Source organism: Medicago sativa, chromosome 3, assembly GCF_051527215.1.
Source record: "Medicago sativa cultivar Bolivia chromosome 3, Bolivia_mono, whole genome shotgun sequence".
Classification (NCBI taxonomy): domain Eukaryota; kingdom Viridiplantae; phylum Streptophyta; class Magnoliopsida; order Fabales; family Fabaceae; genus Medicago; species Medicago sativa.
Genome location: NC_140751.1, coordinates 86547217 through 86568713, shown reverse-complemented (window position 1 = coordinate 86568713; position 21497 = coordinate 86547217). Strand labels below are relative to the sequence as shown.

General features: G+C 30.2%; 3 protein-coding genes across 3 annotated transcripts; 2 read left to right on the top strand and 1 right to left on the bottom strand.

Moving 5' to 3' along the window:
* The first annotated feature begins 8501 nt into the window (after positions 1-8501).
* LOC146941358 (uncharacterized) lies at positions 8502-10348 on the top strand. Its single transcript, XM_085755121.1, has 3 exons — positions 8502-8637; positions 9008-9668; positions 9922-10348. Exons 1-3 carry the CDS (start codon positions 8555-8557, stop codon positions 10078-10080), a joined length of 903 nt encoding a protein of 300 aa, XP_085611247.1. The 5' UTR covers positions 8502-8554; the 3' UTR covers positions 10081-10348.
* Positions 10349-12938: 2590 nt separating this feature from the next.
* Positions 12939-15337, top strand: LOC146941357 (uncharacterized). Its single transcript, XM_085755120.1, has 3 exons — positions 12939-13161; positions 13547-14105; positions 14859-15337. Exons 1-3 carry the CDS (start codon positions 13079-13081, stop codon positions 15015-15017), a joined length of 801 nt encoding a protein of 266 aa, XP_085611246.1. The 5' UTR covers positions 12939-13078; the 3' UTR covers positions 15018-15337.
* A 1207-nt stretch (positions 15338-16544) lies between these two features.
* On the bottom strand, positions 16545-20046 carry LOC146941356 (uncharacterized). The gene is made up of 2 exons (XM_085755119.1): positions 19508-20046; positions 16545-16891 (listed from the first exon to the last, which is right to left on the bottom strand). Exons 1-2 carry the CDS (start codon positions 19928-19930, stop codon positions 16799-16801), a joined length of 516 nt encoding a protein of 171 aa, XP_085611245.1. The 5' UTR covers positions 19931-20046; the 3' UTR covers positions 16545-16798.
* Between the last annotated feature and the right edge of the window lie 1451 nt (positions 20047-21497).

Genomic DNA, 21497 nt, shown 5'->3' with positions numbered 1-21497 from the left:
TGCTTTGTTGTCTTTAGTAATTTTTCACATATTTTAATTTTATTTTGGGTTGTTTCATATTTTATAATAGGGTTTAAAAGTATATGTTAATGAAATTGTGAATAAAAAATAGTGAAAAATATATATTCAAATTTTGATTATATTAAAATAGACCTGCAATACTATTTTTCCCAAAAGTGTATTAGATTATTATTATTTTGCTAGATTATTAGAAATAAAAAAAAAATATTGAGGGAGTAAAGTGTAGATTTTACCATAAGAGGGGAGGGGAATGTAATTCAAACTTCTCTTAGGGGAGGGGAGTGAAATGTTTTCTAATATATTTTGAATAAGAAGGGAGGGGAGTGTATATTTTAACATAAGAGGGGATGAGAGTGTGATTCAAGCATCTTTGAGGGGAGGGGAGTGTAATTTACTCTAAAAATATTCTCTTTTTAACATTATCTCTTCTAATATTTGTTGGATAAAATCATATGGATTTTACACTTTAAAATTGAATTTCACATAAAATGGTAAGACAAAGTTCATTCAATATATAAGAGTGAATATTGAAAAATGTTAATGTATACCTAACATTTATCAAATTTGAATATCACTAAAAACAAAATGTTCCTAATCACCATCTTCATCATGCTAACGAAAAATGTTCCCAAATCCTACTCAGCAATTTTGTATTCTTTTACAAGGGTGCTAATATTTAAAAGAATGGATGATTTAAACTCGTACTTTTATTTGAAATATATATTGCATTTCAGCGGTATTACTATTTAGCTGTTTTATTTGTTCAAAAAAAAAACTATTTAGCTGTTTTGAATTTGTCAAAAAAAAAAAGGAAAAGAAAAACGTTTTTGAAATGTAGTTTAAATATTAAGCACAGTTCAAAATTGATTAGTGTAGGACACTTGTGCTAAAGATTCAAGTTCCTCCTAACTGCGTTTGGTTACAGATGTTTACCAAAAAGCCCACCGATCTAAACGCAGTGTCAAAAGATAAATTACGCTAAGACATCGCATATATTTTTTTATAATTGTTGATCCCATATTTGAGTTTGTTAAAAAACTTACCGACGGTCCTCGTAAGCTTAACTCAATTGGTAAGACAATGCATAATATATGTCAGGTCTGTGGTTAAAACCCCGACCATAAAAAAAAAAATAAAACTTACCCGACCGCAGTTAACTGCCGAAATTCCTTATTCCGCGGCAGTTAACTGCCAAAGTTTTTTTTTTTAGTGTAAATCCGACGGCAATTAATTGTCCATGAGCGTAAATGTGTAATTTTCCAGCATTTCCTAGCAATGGCTGAAGTGGAAACAGAAAGTTTCTATTTTATTTTTTTTTCCTTCAAAAGTCTCTCAATCTATTAAAACATATCTTTTGATGACACAAGCCTCTCGGAACATAATATTCTCATAGGCCAGAAAATTGAGTTGAAATGTTAAAAAAATAAAAATAAAAATCCAGATCGAACTTATATGTTATATAAGTAATTGGTCAATCTAGAAAAATTCCGTATGAAAAGATCGATCCCAATGAGGGTAAAAATTGGAATTTTGGGGGTTCTAGTAATAGACAGGATGAGAAACTCACACAATAATCCAACTCTTTCTTGTTAACCTAGTTTAAATTAAGGCTTAAATATGGAAACGGTCCCTGCAAATATCTGGCGTTTTGGTTTTCGTCCCTGTAAAAATATTTTTTTGGTTTTAGTCCCTGCAAATATAGAATATTTGGTTTTGGTCCTTGGTATTTTGTTTTAATCCTTGTAAAATCATTTCATATTGAAAATGGTCCCTATAATATTCATTTTAGTCCTCATTTTGAGGGACTAAAATCAAATATTCTACATATTACAAGGACCAAATCCAATATGAATCAATTTTACAAGGACTAAAACAAATTACCAAGGACCAAAACCAAATTTTTTATATTTACAGGGACTAAAACCAAAAAAATATTTTTACAGGGACTAAAACCAAAATGTCAGATATTTGCAGGGACTATTTTCATATTTAAGCCTTAAATTAAAAGGTACTGTAATAAAGTAACGTAAAATGTTAATTTGTGTTTTAAACATGTTAAGATATCCAAAATAGAAGTTATGTATTGGGAAATTGTGTCTATTTATTTCTCAAAAAGTTAAGATTTAATTTTTCATAATAAATATTTGCTATTAATTACACTACCAAAAAAATACTTTGCTATTAATGAAATTCTTATCTTAACATGTCACTTAAGAACACCGGTTACCATGAGCCTAAACTAATTTACCTTTTTAAAAGTCAATTAATTAATTTCCATTTTGCTGGGTAATAATACTTCGCTTCTCCTGTATTCTCCTTCTCATCGCATTCATAATCTCTTTTTTAATTTGACATCTTCTTTTCTTTCAAAACATGGATTGAATTAGTTATTAAAAATCTGAAGTAGATTGCCAGCATATCTGGATTGTAGCAACTAGCCATTACATTTGTAAATAAATGCTTGATTTTTTTTCAATACCTTTGTTTTTCAAAATAATAAAATAATAAAGGTGTAAAAGAAAGAAAACAAATATGAAAAAAAAAATAATCATAACAAACACTGATACAGTTTAAGATAGAATTTGTGTCATTGATCGGTAATAAAGGTGTTTGATCAGTGCGGCTATGTTTAAAAACAAATTTACACATCTAATCTTTAAAATAGTAGAAAATGTTTTTTTTTAAACAAATGAGAGTAGATTTGCTAACTTACTTGCTCATGTATTTGAGTAGAGTAAGTTTGCAATATATATATATATATATATATATATATATATATATATATAGGGATTTGCTAGAACACACACTAGTTTTTATTTGGGAGTGTTTTAGCAAGCTACACCTTAAGGTGTATTTAACTACTTTTTAGTTATAACTTGCTAAAACACACCTTCTAAAAAATAAGTGGGTGTATCCTAGCAAATGTCTATAGGAGTTGCTAACATACACCCACTTATTTTTTTAGAAGGTGTGTTTTAGCAACATTCACCTTAAGGTGTATTTAACAACTTTTTAGTTATATCTTTGCTAAAACACACCTTAATAAAAACTAGTGGGTGTATCCTAGCAAACCCCATATATATATATATATATATATATGGTACTCACATATATAGTTACTTTTGTCCACGCAAATTTGTATTTAGTGTTGGCTAATTATTCAATTTAGTTTAATCAAATGACAGAAATAAATATTTTAATCTCATATGTTTAAGATTAAATTTATTTTAGATTTCATTAAATTTATTTACATAATAAGTAATCACCCTTTTTTCTTTAAAAAATAAACTTAGTTTAATCATATGACAGAAATAAATATTTTAATCTCATATGTTTAAGATTATATTTATTTTAGATTTCATTAAATTTATTTACATAATAAGTAATCACCCTTTTTTCTTAAAAAAATAAACGGGTAATCACCATTTGGACATTTTTTGACGGAAGTAATCACCATTTGACCATGAAGAGCCTCCTCATGCTTGCTTGGCATTTTTTTAGTCAATGTTTTAAGAGACACTCATAAGCATTTTTTCAAGTACTTTTTGCGGTCTCAAATTATATAAAAAATTGTTTAATGGAAGCTGTTGTATTTGAGTCAAAATTTGAGCTAAAATATATCAAATTTATTTGACTAATATGAAGTAAAACAAAGGCGGGGGAGTTACAACACAAATACTTCCGAATATATCCATCAAAATGCTCTTTTATCATATTTCTATTATATCTTGGGCCTCAAGCTTACCTTTTTACACTCACATGTGCTTCAAAGTTAGTTAAGTTCAATCGCGATTACAAAAGGCAATATTTGTCTTATCTTTTTCACTTGATGCGTTAGTTAATTAAGTAATTAGTGTTTTGGCGAGTCGGCATAAACGAAGTCTAGTCGTTCATGACACCACATCAAATTTGCCTTTTCAACGAAAAAATGACCGAGGAATCAAATTAAAAGCGATTTGAAATTTCATTATTGGTGTTAACCGTCTTTGTTCTCATGAGAAATGGTTCTTGTAATCTAGAATTCGTTCGAAAGGTAAGTAAATTATGATCAAGAATTGTTTTATCAGGAAAACTCTTTTGAATAATTTGTTTTTGATGGAGCTCATTAACTACTTAAATTCAATTGTTTGGTTAAAAAAAATATTTTCTACATATATTAAAGGGTTAATTATGTTTCTAGTCCCTATAAAATAGCGACCTTGTAAGTTTAGTCCCTACTTAATTTTAATAGCATTTTTAGTCCCTATAAAAAAAATTTACTTATAATTTTAGTCCCTGCTAAAACAAAGATTGATTAATTATCCTTAAACTCTTAAATTTTTGAACGATTTTTTTGAGACAAGATTAGAACACTATGAAAGGTTTGTTTACTAAAATTTAGAATTTTCTGACATGAAATGAATTAAATATGAATTTTTTAAAACGACAAAAGTTAAAGATAAAAAGTAATAAAATCTGGATGTAGAAATCAAATTTTGCGATAATTTTTTGCGGACGAACTTTTAGTAATGTTCTAAACATGTCTGCAAAAAATTGTTCAAAAATTTAAGAGTTTAAGCATAAATTAAACAAATTTGAATTGAGTAGGGACTAATACTCAGTGCAGAAAAACAAAATTAGGGACTAAAAATGCTATTAAAATTAAGTAGGGACTAAACTTACAAGGTCGCTATTTTATAGGGACTAGAAACATAATTAACCCTATATTAAAAGTATATCCTATTTGAAAAGACCATTTGCACATATTTAAACCAAACTGTACGTCCTCGTGAGCTTGAACAATCATATATATATGTAAGAACAATGCATAATATATGCAAGATTCAGGGTTCGAATCCCGGAAAAAAAATCAAATTGTACATTCGCACATGCTCCAAAGTTAAGTTCAATTGCAACATGCAACATTAGTCTCAACTCCCTAAAATAAGTAATCTCATTTCACAATGTGCACTATGTATTTTGATAATATTTTTCTAATACTGTATAAAGATAAACAGTAGCATATAAGATTTGTTTCGATACCCCTAAAAAAAAAGATTTGTTTCGATAAATATATTTAAAATATCAAATTTTTATGTTTTTTTCCTAATAATTTACTTATTTTAAAACAGATGAAGTAAAAAAATGCATATTTACCTAAAAAAAATCAGTATTTGTCTTTTCTTATTCTCTTGGTGCGTTAATTTCTTTCGATGCGTTACTATGATAATAATCATTTTTACAGAAAGTATTTTCTCCAAATCAAACCATTGATAAAACCAAGTAACATATAAATTGACAAAACCTGACTAGTCATATCCTTCAATTTTGTTTCTTCAAAAAAAAAAATATCCTTCAATTTTGTAAAGATGAGATAGAATTAATATAACAAATCTATGATGATATTCCTTAAAAAAAAAAAAAAATCAAACTATGATGATATCAAATCTTTTCAATTTGGTTCATCTATCATTTATATTAACGCACCAAATCCAATATTAATAAGCGCTATCATCTTATAAGTCCGATTGTAAGGTTGAGTAAAACCCAATATTAAAATTTAAGGACATCAATAGATACATAATGGACTTCCACGAATTAAAACAGAGAAATAAGAATTGTTTTTCAATTCGTTATTTGGGTTTTGATTTATTTATTTTTTTGACAAAATTTGGGTTTTGATTTTTATAATATGATGTTTCCTTTGAGATAAAATTAAAAACAATGTGATGGTATGTGAGCTCACATATAAATTGACAAACATTTCCAAATCAAACGGTGACACCGGCCAGAAAAGAAACACACAAAATAATAAATTTCCACTAATATCTTGTTAAAAAAAAACCACTAATATTAACAGGTTTTGATTATGAAGACAAATATAGCAATTTCATAAATAAACCTTAAAAAAATAAAGGGTTTTGTACCCAAAAAACATTTTAAAAATTTAATATTGTGTAATTGTGTTTTTCATATAAAAGTTATATTTTTTCTTCATTAACATTAACAATATTGTTAAAGCACTTTCCCTAAAAAAAGTAGTATTCTTAGAGCATTCGTAAGCTTACCACTTTTGATCCTTTTAGTTTGACATAATTCACAAGTTACTCCTTTAAGTTTCGTAAGTTTCAATTAGGTCTTTTTAGTTTGACAGAAATCTCAATTTAGTCCTTTAAGTTTCAAAAGTTTCAAATAGGTCCTTTTAGTTGATAAACTATTTCACCGTTACCCCTGCTGTCAGTATCCGTTTAACTGATGCTGATGTAGCCGTTAAGTTGTAGACTTTGATCAAAATTCTGCCTTTTAAAAGATCAAGGGTGTCAAAACGCTATGTTTAATGATTACAAATAGTTTATCAACTAAAATGACCTATTTGTAACTTTTGAAACTTAAAAGACTAACTTGAGAATTCTGTCAAACTAAAAGGATATGTTTGAAACTTTTGAAACTTAAAGGACTAACTTGGGAATTATGTGAAACTAAAAGGACCAGATATTTGACCTAAAAAATATATTGTTACTTGGGTTTGGATTTTTGTCGTGCGAATTTCGAGATACAAATGAATAGGGGTGTTCGTGGGTGGGTTTGGGTTGGGTTTGGCCAAACCCAAAACCAAATCAAATAGGGTACTCCGGTTTGGGTGAGGTAAAATAACCACCCGTTATACTATTGGGTGGGTTTGGGCAAACCCACTAATTTTTGGATTGGGTTGGATTGGGTAATGGGTTACCCAACTTATTTTTATATTTTTTTAATATTAAATGAATAAATGACAAGTTCTCATAATTTTGTTTTAAAATAGTACTCTACTTTTTAATTTTCTTAAAAAAAATGTTTAACTTATTTTACTATAATTTTATGCATCACAGAATATCAAATAATAAACTTTATCGTAAAATACCTGCAACAAACTAAAGTTGCATGACATAAAATTGCATTAGTATCAAAATAACCAAAAAGTTCAACATATTAATTTATAACTCTAGTATGTTTTGATTTTCAATATATAGGGTACAATGTGTATGTTTTAAAAATATAATTTTCTTCTACCATATGAAAATAAAGATAAAAAATATTAACATTATTGGGTAAGTGAGTTTTTTTTTGGTTTGGGTCTGGTTTTACTTGAAACCATTTATTTTTATGGGTTTTCTATTTTTAGAAATCATACCCACCCATTTACCCAACCCAACCCATTTTTTTTGGGTTTTTTGGGTGGGTTTTTTATTTTTAGAAATCATACCCACCCATTTTTCTGGGTTGACCCAACCCATGAACACCCCTACAAATGAAGATGTATGTGATGGCATGCAAATGGTACATGTACGTATACCGTATACGTATACTTGAGGGTGAATGAATGAAAAATTAAGGATTACTCTCCCTCTCGTAGTGGACGCTGCTAATGAATAAGTAAGTGACTGTGCGTAAATTGAAAAAATTCATATGATTAAGATGCAAATGATGCAAACCTCTTCAACAATTGCAATTGAATGAATCCAAAATTCACTGCCAAAATTTAACTCACCACTTTCCTCCATGCAGCTCCCTTGGAAACTTACATTTATAAGGGTTATGCTAATTAGTCTTTTTTTGGTTACATGAGATAAGAAAGAAAAAAAAAAAAAAACAAAAGAAAAAAGAAGCAAAGAAAAACTACGTCCTAATAAAGGACACTCCCATAGCATCAGCTAGTAAGGCTGATGATAGGCATGGTAATGGTTGATGTACCATCACAAGAGTCTCTGATTGATTAGCACCTATTTTTGCAAGTATATATGCGCAAGAGTTTCCTTCTCGAAAAATATGATGAATGGAAATATCCCACTGCTTATCCAAATACGTCTGAATGAGCTCCAAGAGGTTCGCATAGTGATGAAGCCTCGACACTTTATGCTAATTAGTCTAGACACTTGTTATAGAAACAAATAAGTAGTGTAGACACTTTTTTTCTTATGAGCAAATTAGTGTAGGCATTTGTTAAAGAAACAAAAACTAAATTTTTTGTATTAAAAATAGATTTATTTTAAAGATTGATTATACGGATACATTTGATCTACTCCCTCCGTTTTTAAATATAAGTACTAAATAAAACATTACAAAACATAACTATACAACGTAAGGTAGAACAATACATGTTAAACTTTTATGTTATCCAACAATTTTTTTATATGATGTTTGGTAAACAAAATATTGTTTTGATATTTTAGACAACTTGTATTCAATATAAAATTATGTTGTGTTTTAAAGAGGAACAATAATTTTAGTTTTTGTCTTGTCCTTTACCCCTATTTTGTCAAATCCTTAAACAATTTTACAAATATAGTACCATTGAAATTATTCCACCTATATTTTTATTTTTTAGCATATAAAAAGCATCTACAAATTTCAATATATATTTTTACAATATTTAATTATTTAACCAACATTTCCTGATTTATAAATAGACACATTCTGACATTCTCCCATTTGTGCCTCAAACACACTCTTGAGTTCTCTCCCAATAGCAACCAACTCACTACTAACACACACACACACAAGTACACTCACTGCCATGGAGTTCTTCACCCAACCTGAAATCGCTCAAGGCTACAACTGGTTTTGCAATGTTCAATCTCAACCAAACAACACAGACAAGTAAGCATTGCTTCCAGTTTCATTTCAACAACCATGATTCGATGTTCATTCTTTTTGTCTTTTCATTTCACAACGTTTGTTTGTACCTTAATCTACATCACCCTAACTTGTTCTGTTTTTTACCTCTGTTCTTATTCAATTTTTATCTATTACTTTGACTATGGTGATGATTGTGTACTAAAAAAATGACATGATAATTTACAAATAGTACTGTAATAGAATAGAATAGTCTTCCGAGAATGATGTGTGGAACATTGCCGTTACGACTTTCGAGGTTGATATGTGATTTGTTTTCTTGTTTTCTATAATAATAACCGTTTTCCCCTTTTTTAACTTTTTTTTTTGTGTTCTTTGTTTTTAATGTGTACAGAATCATGGATATTTCACCATTTGATGATTTCATTGAGTTTGATTGGGCAACTCAGTTTTCATACCAAAGTAATCATTTTTACACCAATGGGTGGTTCAATGATCTTGAAAACTTCAACTTTGATTTCAACCAATACCTTGATCAAAGTAGTTTTGAGATCGATCAAAAGCCCTTAAATGTTGCTTTACCTGAAATGGGGCATTACACCGACAAAGGGAAGAGTATTGCTGAGAGTGGTTTTGTTGAGGCTTCCAAGAAAACAGGAAATCAGTTTGTGAGTTTTGTGAACAAACAAGAGAAATGGGAGAATCAAGAGCCATTGTCATTGACATTGAGTGCTGCTGAGAGTGGATTTGTTGAAGCTTCGGCAAAAACTGAAAGTGGGTTTGTGGATTTTGTGAAGAAAGAGGTTGAAGGGGAAAATCAAAAATTGCCACTACCATTGCCAAGTAGCAGTACTAGTACCAGTATCATAAGGAAGAGGTCAATTTCATTGCAATTTGATGATATAAGGAAACATTTTGATGTTCCTTTAAAAATGGCTGCTAAGAAAATGAATGTTGGTGTGACCCTTTTGAAGAATAGATGCAGGGAGCTCAACATCACTAGGTGGCCTCACAGAAAATTGAGGAGCTTGACTGTACTCATCGACAACCTTAAGGTATATTCTTTATGTTGTTTGACTTCCCCCCACATTGTTAAGTACTTCAAAATTCCTAACATTATCTTTGTTTGGATTACTTGAGCATTAGACTCAAATTGTAGGACCAGGACCCACTTTGAATGACAATTGAAATTAACATTGAAACTTGAAACTGTAGTTTGGGTGGAGCATTTTTGTTGGCTGTTATGAATCATAAATAATTTTTTATCAACTGGTCATAGGTTTCAAATTATTTTGTTGTGTGATGCAGGAAATGGGTTTGGCAAACGAGGTTGCTATGATGGAGAAGAAGAAAAGGATGTTAGAGAAACTTCCTGAAATGGAATTGAATGAAGAAATCAAGAAGCTGAGGCAAGCATGCTTTAAAGCTAAATACAAGAAGAGAAGATTAATTGCCCTCAACCCTTGAGCTTCAACCTCTTTTGCTTGTAGTTGGATATAACCGTAAAAGGAAATGTGAAGAAGTCTCACACAAAGAGTATAGTGAAGGACTCATTGACATACTAGTACTTGATTTTAATGTTCTATTTTTTTGGTTTTTTTCCCCTTATGATTGGGATCAAATTGAGTAGCAGGTACTTAGAACTATATTCTATTGACTAGGAAACTAATTTGACTAAAGCACATGTATTAGGAGGAGTTTATGAGTAGGAATTCATTTTGCCATTTTCAGCAAATTTCTGAAGCCTCTCTTTATACAAGTTACAACCTTTCATATTTGTTTCCTAGCACCTCAGAAAACATGTTACTGCCTCTCTGAAGCCTCTCTTTATACAAGTTACTGCCTTTCATAATTTTGACTAGGCATGGCAACAAAACTCATACCCGTGGTTACCCACCCGAACCAAACCCAATTTGACGGGTTTTCCCCGTTTTGACTGGGTTTGGGTATGAGTTTGGGTTTTTCTCGATTTCAAAACACGGGTATGGGACGGGTAACGGGTATATAGGTACCCACCCCGAACCCATACCCAAACCCGTCCCAGATGCAAAAAATTACTTTTATGTTGATATGCGATGTTATTTGTTTGATAATTGTCGTGTTATAAAAACTACTATATTGATATTTAAAGGAGAAACTAAATCAATCGGTCTAACAAATGTTTAAGTGAGCATATTACCGGATAATGCATTATAACATTTCTCTAGGGGTTGCAAAAAAACTTCTATTTTTATTAAAAAAATATTGAATACGGGGACGGGGATGGGGCAGGGATACCCGAACCCGTCGGGGATGGGGTTCACTTTCTCATCCTCGTTGGGTATGGGTAGGGTAACGGGTAAGTATATGAGAATCGGGTATGGGAACGGGGAATGTTAAACCCGTCCCCACCCCGTCCCATTGCCATGCCTAATTATGACTAGTCTCTATCTATGGTAAGTTACATGTTAAGGAATCTAAAGTGAAAATTTTGTCTAGAAAATTGTGTTAATTTATTCTTTTAAAGATTGAAAATTAATGTTTTGTAATAAATATTTACCATTTATGAAATCCTTAACTTGTATCATAAGGACACAAGTTAGCATGATCCTATAACTAATATAGTTAATTAAGTAATTAGTGTTTTGACAAATCGGCATAAATGAAGTCTAGTCACTCATGACACCATATCAGATTTGCCTTTTCCATGAAAAAATGACTAAGGAATCAAATTAAAAGTGATTTGAAATTACATTATCAAACTAAAAGAAAAAGTTTGTTTTTTTATTGGTGTTAACACTCTTGTTCTCATGAGAAAAGGTTCTCGTAATATATAATTATTCGGAAGGTAAGTAAATTATCATCAAAAGTTGTTTAATCAGGAAAGCTCTTCTGAATAATCTTTTTTCAGTGGAACTCATTAATCTTTTAAATTCAATTGTTTGAAAAATTTCTTTTCTACCTAGATTAAAAATATCCCCTATTTGAAAGGAACATTTGCACATATTTAAACCAAATTGTACATTCGTACATGCTCCAAAGTTAAGTTTAATTACAAAATGCAACATTAGTGTCAACTCCCTGAAATAAGTAATCTCGTTTCACTATGTGCACTATGTATTTTGATAATATTTTTCTACTCTTATATAAAGATAAATAGTAGTATATAAGATGTTCGATTTATTTCGATGAATATATTCAAAATATAAATAATTTTTTTATATTTTTTGCTAATACACAATTAAAGATATTAAAGATCAAAGATATGTGTTAACGCGTATAAAAGAGTTAATGAAACCACTTATTTTAAAACTGATGAAGTAAAAAAAAAAAAAATGCATATTTGCCTAAAAGAATCAATATTTGTCTTTTCTTATTCTCTTGGTGCGTTACTTTCTTTTTCTTAAACTTTTCCATGCGTTACTCTGAGAATAGTCATTTTGCAGGGAGCATTTTCTTCAAATCAAACCATTCAAAAACCAAGTCACATATAAATAAATAAATGGACAAAACTTGACTAGTCTTTATAAAGAAAGATATCCTTCATTTTATAACTTAATTTTGTAAAGATGAGATAGAATTAATATAACAAATCTATGATTATATCAAATGCTATCAATTTAGTTCATCTACCATTTATATCAACGCACCAAATCCAATATTAATAAGCGGCATGAGTTTATTTGGAAAAACAAAGTCACATAAATATGACCTGACTAGAATTAGGACTTACTCCCTCTGGTCACATTTATAAGCAAAAAACAACTTTTTAGGTACATCCAATAATTAATGTATTTAACCCATAAATGTGACCGGATACATTGATTATTCAATGTACCTAAAAAGTCATTTTTTGCTTATAAATGTGACCGGAGGGAGTATAAGGTTGAGTAAAATCCAAAATAAAAAATCTAAGGACACCAATAGATGCATAATGGACTTCCACGAATTAAAAAAGAGAAATAAGAATTGTTTTTCATTTAGTGTTTTTTTTTTTTTTGAAAGTGTTTTTCATTTAGTTATTAGTTACATTTGGGTTCTGATTTTTATCATATGATGTTTCCTAGATAAAATTAAAAACAATGCGATGGCGTGCACATGAGTGAGAAAAACTAAGGATAACACCCCATCGTAGTGGACGCGAATGAGTAATGAGTAATTAGCGTTAATGCTAATGCAAATGCAAATTAAAATGCATACACTGCATATGATTATGATAATGGTGCAGCTTCGTTCTATAATTGCAATTAAATGATTCCAAAACTTATTAACACACCACTTTCCTCTGAAAATTCGTAACCCCACTTAAATCCTTTTCCCTTTTTTTTTTTTTGGTTGACAAAATCTTTTTCCTTGTAACACACATTTATAAGTAGACACATTCTGACATTCATACATTTGTGCCTCAAACACACTCTGATTTCTCAGTTAGCAACCAACCAGTGATCAAGTACCCTCTCTCTCTCACACACACACACACACAGCTATGGACTTCTTCACCCAACCTGAAATCACTCAAGGCTCCAACTGGTATCACAATGTTCAACCTCAACAAAACGACACAGACAAGTAAGTATGGTCGGTCTCTAGTTTCGTTTCAACCATATGATCACTACTTTCAATGTTCCTTCCTTTTCTGTTTTTCATTCCACGACATGTAGAGTACCTTAACCTGTCATATCTTTGTTTTTTCCTTCTTTTTTTTTCTATGTTCTTGTGGACTGTTAACTGTTACTATGACTATGATGATGATTCTTTATTAAACAATGACTATGATGATTCAGAAAGAACATACATAATATAATAGTTTTCTTATAATGATGTGTTGAAGTGTGGAACATTCTCTTTGTGACTTTCGAGGTCGATATGGAATTTGGTTTCTTGTTCTCTATGTAACCGTTTTCCCCTTTTTTAATGTTTTGTTTTTCTGTTTTCTTGTTTTTAATGTTAACAGAATCATGGATGTTGCGCCATTTGATGATTTCTTTGAGTTTGATTGGGCAACTCAATTTTCATACCAAAGTAATCATTTTTACATGAATGACTTCAATGATCTTGAAGATTTCAACTTTGATTTCAACCTCCCACACCTTGATCAGAATAATTTTGAGGTTGATCAAAAACCCCTCAATGTTGTCTTGCCTGAGCTGGGGCATTACAACCACAAAGGTGAGACTATTGCTGATGCTGAGAGTAGTTATGTTGAAGCTTCTGTGAAAACTGAAAGTGGTTTTGTGAAGAAAGAGAAGGAATGGGAGAATCAAGAATTGTCATTAGTTCCATTGGCATTGCCAAGTACAAGTAGCAGTACGAGTACTAGCATCATTAGGAAGAGGTCATCTTCATTGCAGTATGATGACATAAAGAAACATTTTGATGTTCCTTTAACAATGGCTGCTAAGAAAATGAATGTTGGTGTGACCCTTTTGAAAAAAAGATGCAGGGAGCTCAATATCACTAGGTGGCCTCACAGAAAACTGAGGAGCTTGATGGTACTCATCGACAACCTTAAGGTATATTCTATGTTGTTTGAGTTTGACCACTCTGCCCCACATTTTCAAGTACATGAAACCATTATTTACTCTGTTTGGATTACTCATTTTTATTTGTACCTTAGACTAAGTTTTTGGTCCATGACCCGCCGGGAATGATAATTGAAACATAGTATATAGTTGTCAATTATGTGTCATTAGCTATGAAACATCACAACTCTAGGATCAAATGTGTCGCGATGTCCTACACTTGTATGATACTCTTACGACGTGTCAGATATCTCATACAAATCCTTAAGAATATTCTTTTTCTTTGTTTCGACACTTAAATCGGTGTCTGACGTGTCACACAAACTAAGACAAGTGTTCCAATTTTTTATGTTTTTTACTTCCACACATCTTATATTCTCTTTAGGCACATTTCAAATACATCTACAATGGTTAAAATTAAAAAAAATGTATCGACGCAACAATGGATTCATTACATTACATTAAATTTGACTACAATATTTTTAGTTTCTTCGATAGTAGATGGATAAATATATATCAAATTTTATTGCGTGTTGTTTTAATTTCTTTAATGAGACGAGTGACTCGATTTAAATACACATCTATTTATTTTGATTCTCAATTATTTTTTTTTTTTTTTTATAATTAAGAGATTAATATACGTGTATGCTGTCTCTGTCTTATGATTTTTACATGCTTCATAGTTCATTAGTTATTTATTGTCAAATGGTCAAAGATTTCATATTGTTTTGTTGTGTGATGCAGGAAAAGGGTTTGACTAAGGAAGTTGCCATGTTGGAGAAGCAAAAGAAGATGTTGGAGAAACTTCCGGGAATGGATTTGAATGATGAAATCAAGAAGCTTAGGCAAGCATGCTTCAAAGCTAATTACAAGAACAGAAAACTAATTGCTCTCTGTCCTTGAATTTCACCGTCTTTGCTAATTGAAATGTTGGATATAACAGTAATAAAGAAATGTCTCACCCAAAGGGTATAGGGAAGAACTCATTGAAATGCTAGTACTTGGTTTTATTGTTTTTTTGGTATGATTTGTAACCAATTGAGTAATAGATACCCTTAGAACTATATTCTATAGATTAGGAAACTAAGTTGACTGAAGCACATGTATTTTGATGAGTTTATGACTTCCAATTCAATTTGTCAGGAGGATGACATTTTCGTCAAAATTCTAAAGCTTCTCTTTTATACATGTATAGCCCTTAATAGCAAATATACTTTTTGGAACCTACTAGGAAATTCTTCTCTTAAATTTTTTGGAGTTAATTGACATATATGGTTCGTTCTTAAGTAACACGTCTGCATCTTAAAGAGGCAAATTAGCAAGCAAATACGCGGAAACTGATCAATCTTATCTTCCTCGAAAGTCATTTGGTAATGCTATTCATAAACAACCGAAACCATATAAATAAACCATAGTATAAAAATGTTGAATCTAGTTTAGTTATAATAATAAAAATGACATCTTATGCTTGAAGTGTATGGTGTATTTCTGCTACGATGTACAATTATGCTTCAACATATTTCAAATCTTTCCAAATTGTATTTCATTATCTGGTCCAGTCAATGATATTCGTTATCAGTCCACCAACACGGACGGATTCATACATTTTAATAAGTGAAGATAAAAGTCTATACTACTATAAATCTATACAAGACCGGGCATAAGGGCCAAGCAACTCAAGCAATGACTTTAGTCCTTAAAATTTTGGGTAAAAAAAAGGCCTCTAACAAATTAATTTGGTTATAAGTATATTATACGACAGATAAATTACAAACATTTGCATGACTTAACTGATTACCAAAAATGCCTCAATTACTCTTGGACATGAATTAAAATTTTAATCTCCACAAAATTGATTTTATATAAATACTCAGTTAAAAAAATATACTTTTAAATTAAGGCCATATTAAAATTTTGACTTCATGCCTTTTAATCTGTTAGGCCGACCATGAATCTATATATAAAAGTTGATTCACACCTGAAGAAAAGATTTTCCTCTGCAAATTACTTCACCCACCTTATTAGGCGACCATACAATATATCTTTCCACCGTATATCCCTTCAAGACATATTTTGCTTGCATTTTGCACAACATTTTTGTCTACGTGGAAGGTGGAACCAACAAAGCAAATTAACAATATTTGAAAATAGGTCAACGCCTTTCATCAAACCAAAATCTCTATCATTCAAAATCATTTGGGAAAATAAGTCTTCTTCTATAGAAACATTTTTTTTCAGCTCCTCTAATAAGAGCATTTTAGGATATTTAGAGTGGTCTGTGAGCATTTGAAGGGTCTATTGAACAAAAATGTAAGCCCAAGCTAGACATTACATAGCTCAGCCCACACCCGCTTTTAACATATTTTCTTGATGAGTTTTCTTATTTTATTTTTATCTATTAAGCTGAAAATTTAATCTAAACGTTTAAGATAAACAACTAATCTACTTGAAGATATCGAACTATAATCTAAACTCTTGTGTTGTTATCATATTACAATAATTTCCTTTTGAATAAATGTCTTAAAGTGGTTACAATCTATCTATAACTCTATACAGCAAAATATCTCCATATATATATATATAAGATATAAGAGAAAAGTTCATTTATTTAGATACTAAATATCATTTCATTTCTTAAATATTCCGTTTAATAGGAGTAATGAACATGAGTAAAATCTAAAGGATTAAATGGTGTCGGTTATGGAAACCCATTTTCTCTGTGTTTCTTTCCTGCGTCTCCAAGGGACCACTTGCTTGAAGCTGTCATAAATGCTTGCCTGCAGGTATAAAATTATTATTACATGATAATGTTTCAACCTAACTAATTAAATCAGTGATATTCTTGTCCTCCCCAGTAGTATACACAATGAAAAGCAAAATTGCAAAACCGTGGGTTCAAAAAAAAATATCATCCTCGCAAAGTTTTCTCTTTCCAAAGAAAATTTTATCATTAAATTGTTGACAAGATTTTTATAACATGTGAAGTGTATGCAAATATTTTATGGTAGTGATATTACTAAAAGAGTCATTAGTTGTGTGCTGCAATATACTCCATCCGGTCTCAAATGTAAGAAAATTTTCACTTTTTAGGTTCATTCAATAATTGATGTATGTGGTCCATATTATAGACCACATACATCAATTATTGAATGAACCTAAAAAGTGAAAATTTTCTTACATTTGAGACCGGAGGGAGTAGTATACTACTACAATTGTACATTTTTAAACCTTTTTTGTTTTAAAAAATAAAAAAGTTAACCTGTATTATATTTAAAGTTCAATATTTACACGCAACAAAATCAAAAGTTGCATGTTTTTTTCCTGAAGCCAGGTAGTGAAAGTCATCTTTCGGTGCCCAACTGTTTCTGCTGTTTGTTTTCAACTTCTAGCTTGAAAGGAAAAATTTCCATTATTTGCATAAGTGTAGGGTCGATTAGACTTTCAACAAATACTACCAATATCACTATCACTTATAATTTTACCCAGATCGCAACATTTTCCATTATTTTTTTAACAAATACTGTACTGGTAAACTTTAACCTTTTATAAATTTGGTGGCCACATCGAATATGATAAAAGCAAAGGGTATATATTTAGTCAAACTTCACTTATCAATCAGTATGTGTTTTACTGCAATGCATACCTAACGCCTCAACTGCTCTGCATTATTATGCATGATTTTTTTTTTTCAAGATTATATTTTATTTTTTTACGTTAACTATCCAATTTCCACAAAAATGATCATGATAATTTAGAGTTTTACTCTAAAATAAAAGTCTAAACTCTAAACTGGCCAATGATTTTCACACAATACTTATGGCAACAAAAAGAGGGAAATGCATAGATACTACTACTCTATAGCAAACGGTGATGACTTTAATATATATAGAAGTCAAAGTTTTATTTTAAGCAAAATACAAGCCAAAGTAGATGCTATAATTGTGTCGTGATCATTATTTCGATGTGTTACATAGAATGACGTATATTGATTATTGAACCCAGCACAGTCATCTTACCTACAATTTTTCATCATTCTTTTGAGAAATTTTATTTAAACTGTAGTAACCTACCAATTTGTTACTACCTAGAGTTAGAAATTAAATGGGAACATACCGACAGAATATTATAGCAGGTAAATATGCATGGTCCACAATTAGCCCAAAATGGTTAGTAAGAGAAAAAACAGAGTAATCTAGTGTTGTGTACTTTGTAGCATGTAGAAATTCCACTAGTTTGATTATGAAAAAAAATTCATAATATGAAGTTTTGTCGGGTATCATTAATTCAATATTTATATTGTTTTAAAAAAATTAAATATAGAAAATGTATAATATTAAATGATTAGATATCATATACATATGTAATAAAATTCTAGGATACCAGAGTATAAAAAATATCAAAACCTTTTTAATCTCACTAATGTTTGCAGTCGTCTAAACACGTATAGTTTTGAAACTAGCAATGACTAACAAATGGATATAAGAACTACAAACAAGATTTAAAACCAGTGTTTGGATAACTCAACTAGTTTGAGACTAGGGCTAAAAGAGTTGGAGGTCAAAAAAGAGTTGGAGGTCATAGGTTCAAACTTTTACGAATGATTAAATATTAATCTAACAAATAATTACTAACATTTGTCATTAAAAATTTAAAACTTCAAATAATTATGGAGACTAAAAATATATTTAATAGGAAAAAAAATATCCTTTCAAAAAATATATATAATTAGTGGTAGAATTTTCTTTGTTTTCAATATTACAATTGATTTTTTTTTCAATATTACAATTGATATATACAAAAGAAAAAAGATTTTTTGACAAACAAAAGAAAAAAGATTTCTCAATTATTCACATAATTAAAAGATTCTTAGTGTAAGTCATATATATTAAAATCTAAATTTGCAACAAATTAATTATTATAGATTAAATAATAATTATTATAAACCATAAATCCAGTCTATAAATGGTCACTCTCTCACCAACTATATATAGAAATAATTAAACTATTATTGATCCATCAAATTTGTCTTTCATTTTCTTTGAAAATAAAAGAGAGAATGATAATTTAGGACCATCTTGATAGATTAAAATTAGTTTAAGGACTATCTGGTACTTCCTCCGGTCACTAATATAAGCAAAATTTAACTTTTTAGATACATTGAATAATTAATATATCTAGTCTTTATTATAGGTTCGATACATTAATTATTCAATGTATCTAAAAAGTTAACTTTTGCTTATAGTAGTGATCGGAGAGAGTATATTTTTGAAACGATAGTTGGTTTAATTATAACACTAGTTAAAGATTGATTTTTGATATATTGATGCAAAAGCATTTGGCAATAGATTATTGAAGAGTGAAAAGAAAAAAACAGTAGAGTCATTATGACTTACCCACAAATGTGATTTTCCCTTTGAAATGGGACTTCCTCCTTTAGCTGCCCGTGACATCTTCACCTTATTCTGACCCGAAAAGTCAAAACTACCCTCATCTCCTTCCTTATTAATCTTCCTGAAACCACTCCACCTGCTAGACCCAAAATTGGAATTCCAGTTTTCCCTTGGAGTTCTATAGGAAGAAGTGAAGGACATGGCCCGGCCCACGTAAGGCCCATCTAACACAGTTGTAGGTGAAGGAACATCAACCTTGCTGGCTTCCAAAAATAGCAACCTAGGAGGCAGCTCCAAGGTTGTTCTAACTGTATTGTCGAGCTCTGATTGGGTGTGGTAGTGCCTAGGCTTTCCTGGTGCTTCCTCCCACTTGAAAGGAATTGAAATCATGGTTTGAGGTGGTGACATGGCAATCTCCGATGACATTATTGGTTGTTGATTTTTCTCAGTGGTGGTATATGGTAGGGGGAACTTTACAATAAGCTAATGAGAGTGGGTTGTGTATGCTTATATATAGTATATAGAGAGAAATATGGTCAACATGTTAAGAAAGAGAGTTGATATTTTATTTTATTTTATATTATTTCATTGAATTTTTTTGTTTTATAGGAGTGCAATGTGGTCCTTTTAAAAGTCATGGAGATGAGATAAAATTGAGTTTGTTTGGTTTGAGATATATAGATGTACGTGGTAGGCTAGGGATGATAAATAAATGTAGAAAGGAAATGAAATAGACCCACCCTGTCCCAATTATTATTATTATTATTATTATTATTATTATAAGGTAATACTATATACTACTCCCTCCGTCCCGAAATATCTGACCCATTTACTAAAAAAAAGTGTCCCAAAATAATTGAGTCATTTCAATTTTCAATACAACTTTCATCATTTCCAATACAATATAACTCTAATTAATACTACTTTCATCATTCCCAATTCAATATATTCCATTTTCCCCTTTATTTATACATTTTTCTTAATCTGTGTGAAAAACCAAACTGACTCAGATATTCGAGGACGGAGGGACTAATAATCTAGGAAAGGAGTAGATAGAAACTGTTCAATCTCTATTACTAAGATTTTATAATGCAAATAAAACCAAAATAAAACGTCATTTTTTTTTCTTTCTTTTTTATTTTTTGTGGAAACGACTACATAATCCTCACTGTCATCATTTTATCATTTGTGTGTTTGTTTCTACAAATGAAAATGATGTGTGTCTATTATTTTATGGAAAAATTATTGATGATATCAAACATCTTGTAAGTACTAACATGGATTTGCTAGGGCCTGTTTGGTTTGGCTTCTGAGAAGCAATTCTAGCCCAAAATTAATTCTCTACAGTGCCAAAAGCAATTCTAGCCAAAAACAACGTGTTTGGTTCAGCTTTTCAGAATTGCTTTTATACTCCAAAAGCAATTCTCCATGAAGCTACAAATCCTAGCTTCTAGCTTTTCTAGAATCAATTCTCCTTGAACAACGTGTATAGGTTTGTATATTTTATTATTACAACATGTTATTTTACTTTATTGCCCTTTATCAATTCTCATTCTTTATCAATTCTCCTTTAGCTATGTCTATTTTAGTAATTATACATTCAAAATCAATTCTACATAATTGCATCCAAACATAAATCATTTTGTTTAATCAATTCTACATAATTGTATCCAAACATAAATCAATTCTCTCAGAATCAATTCTGTCAGAATCAATTATATCAGAATCAATTATCTCAGAATCAATTATATTCAAAGCTGAACCAAACGGGCACTAAGACAGATCACGAATTTGCTAAGACAAATCACTACATATCAGTAAAAAAAAAAAAGTGAATTTGCAGAAGTAACACATGTCTAAAGGTGGTCGTGAGTTGGTCTTGGATTCGGAAGTTTAAACTTTTTGAAAATGTTCGTCATTTTATGTGGATTATTATGCTCTTCTTATTGATAATATTTTTTTTTTTTAGGAAATTATTGATAATATTTGTTCT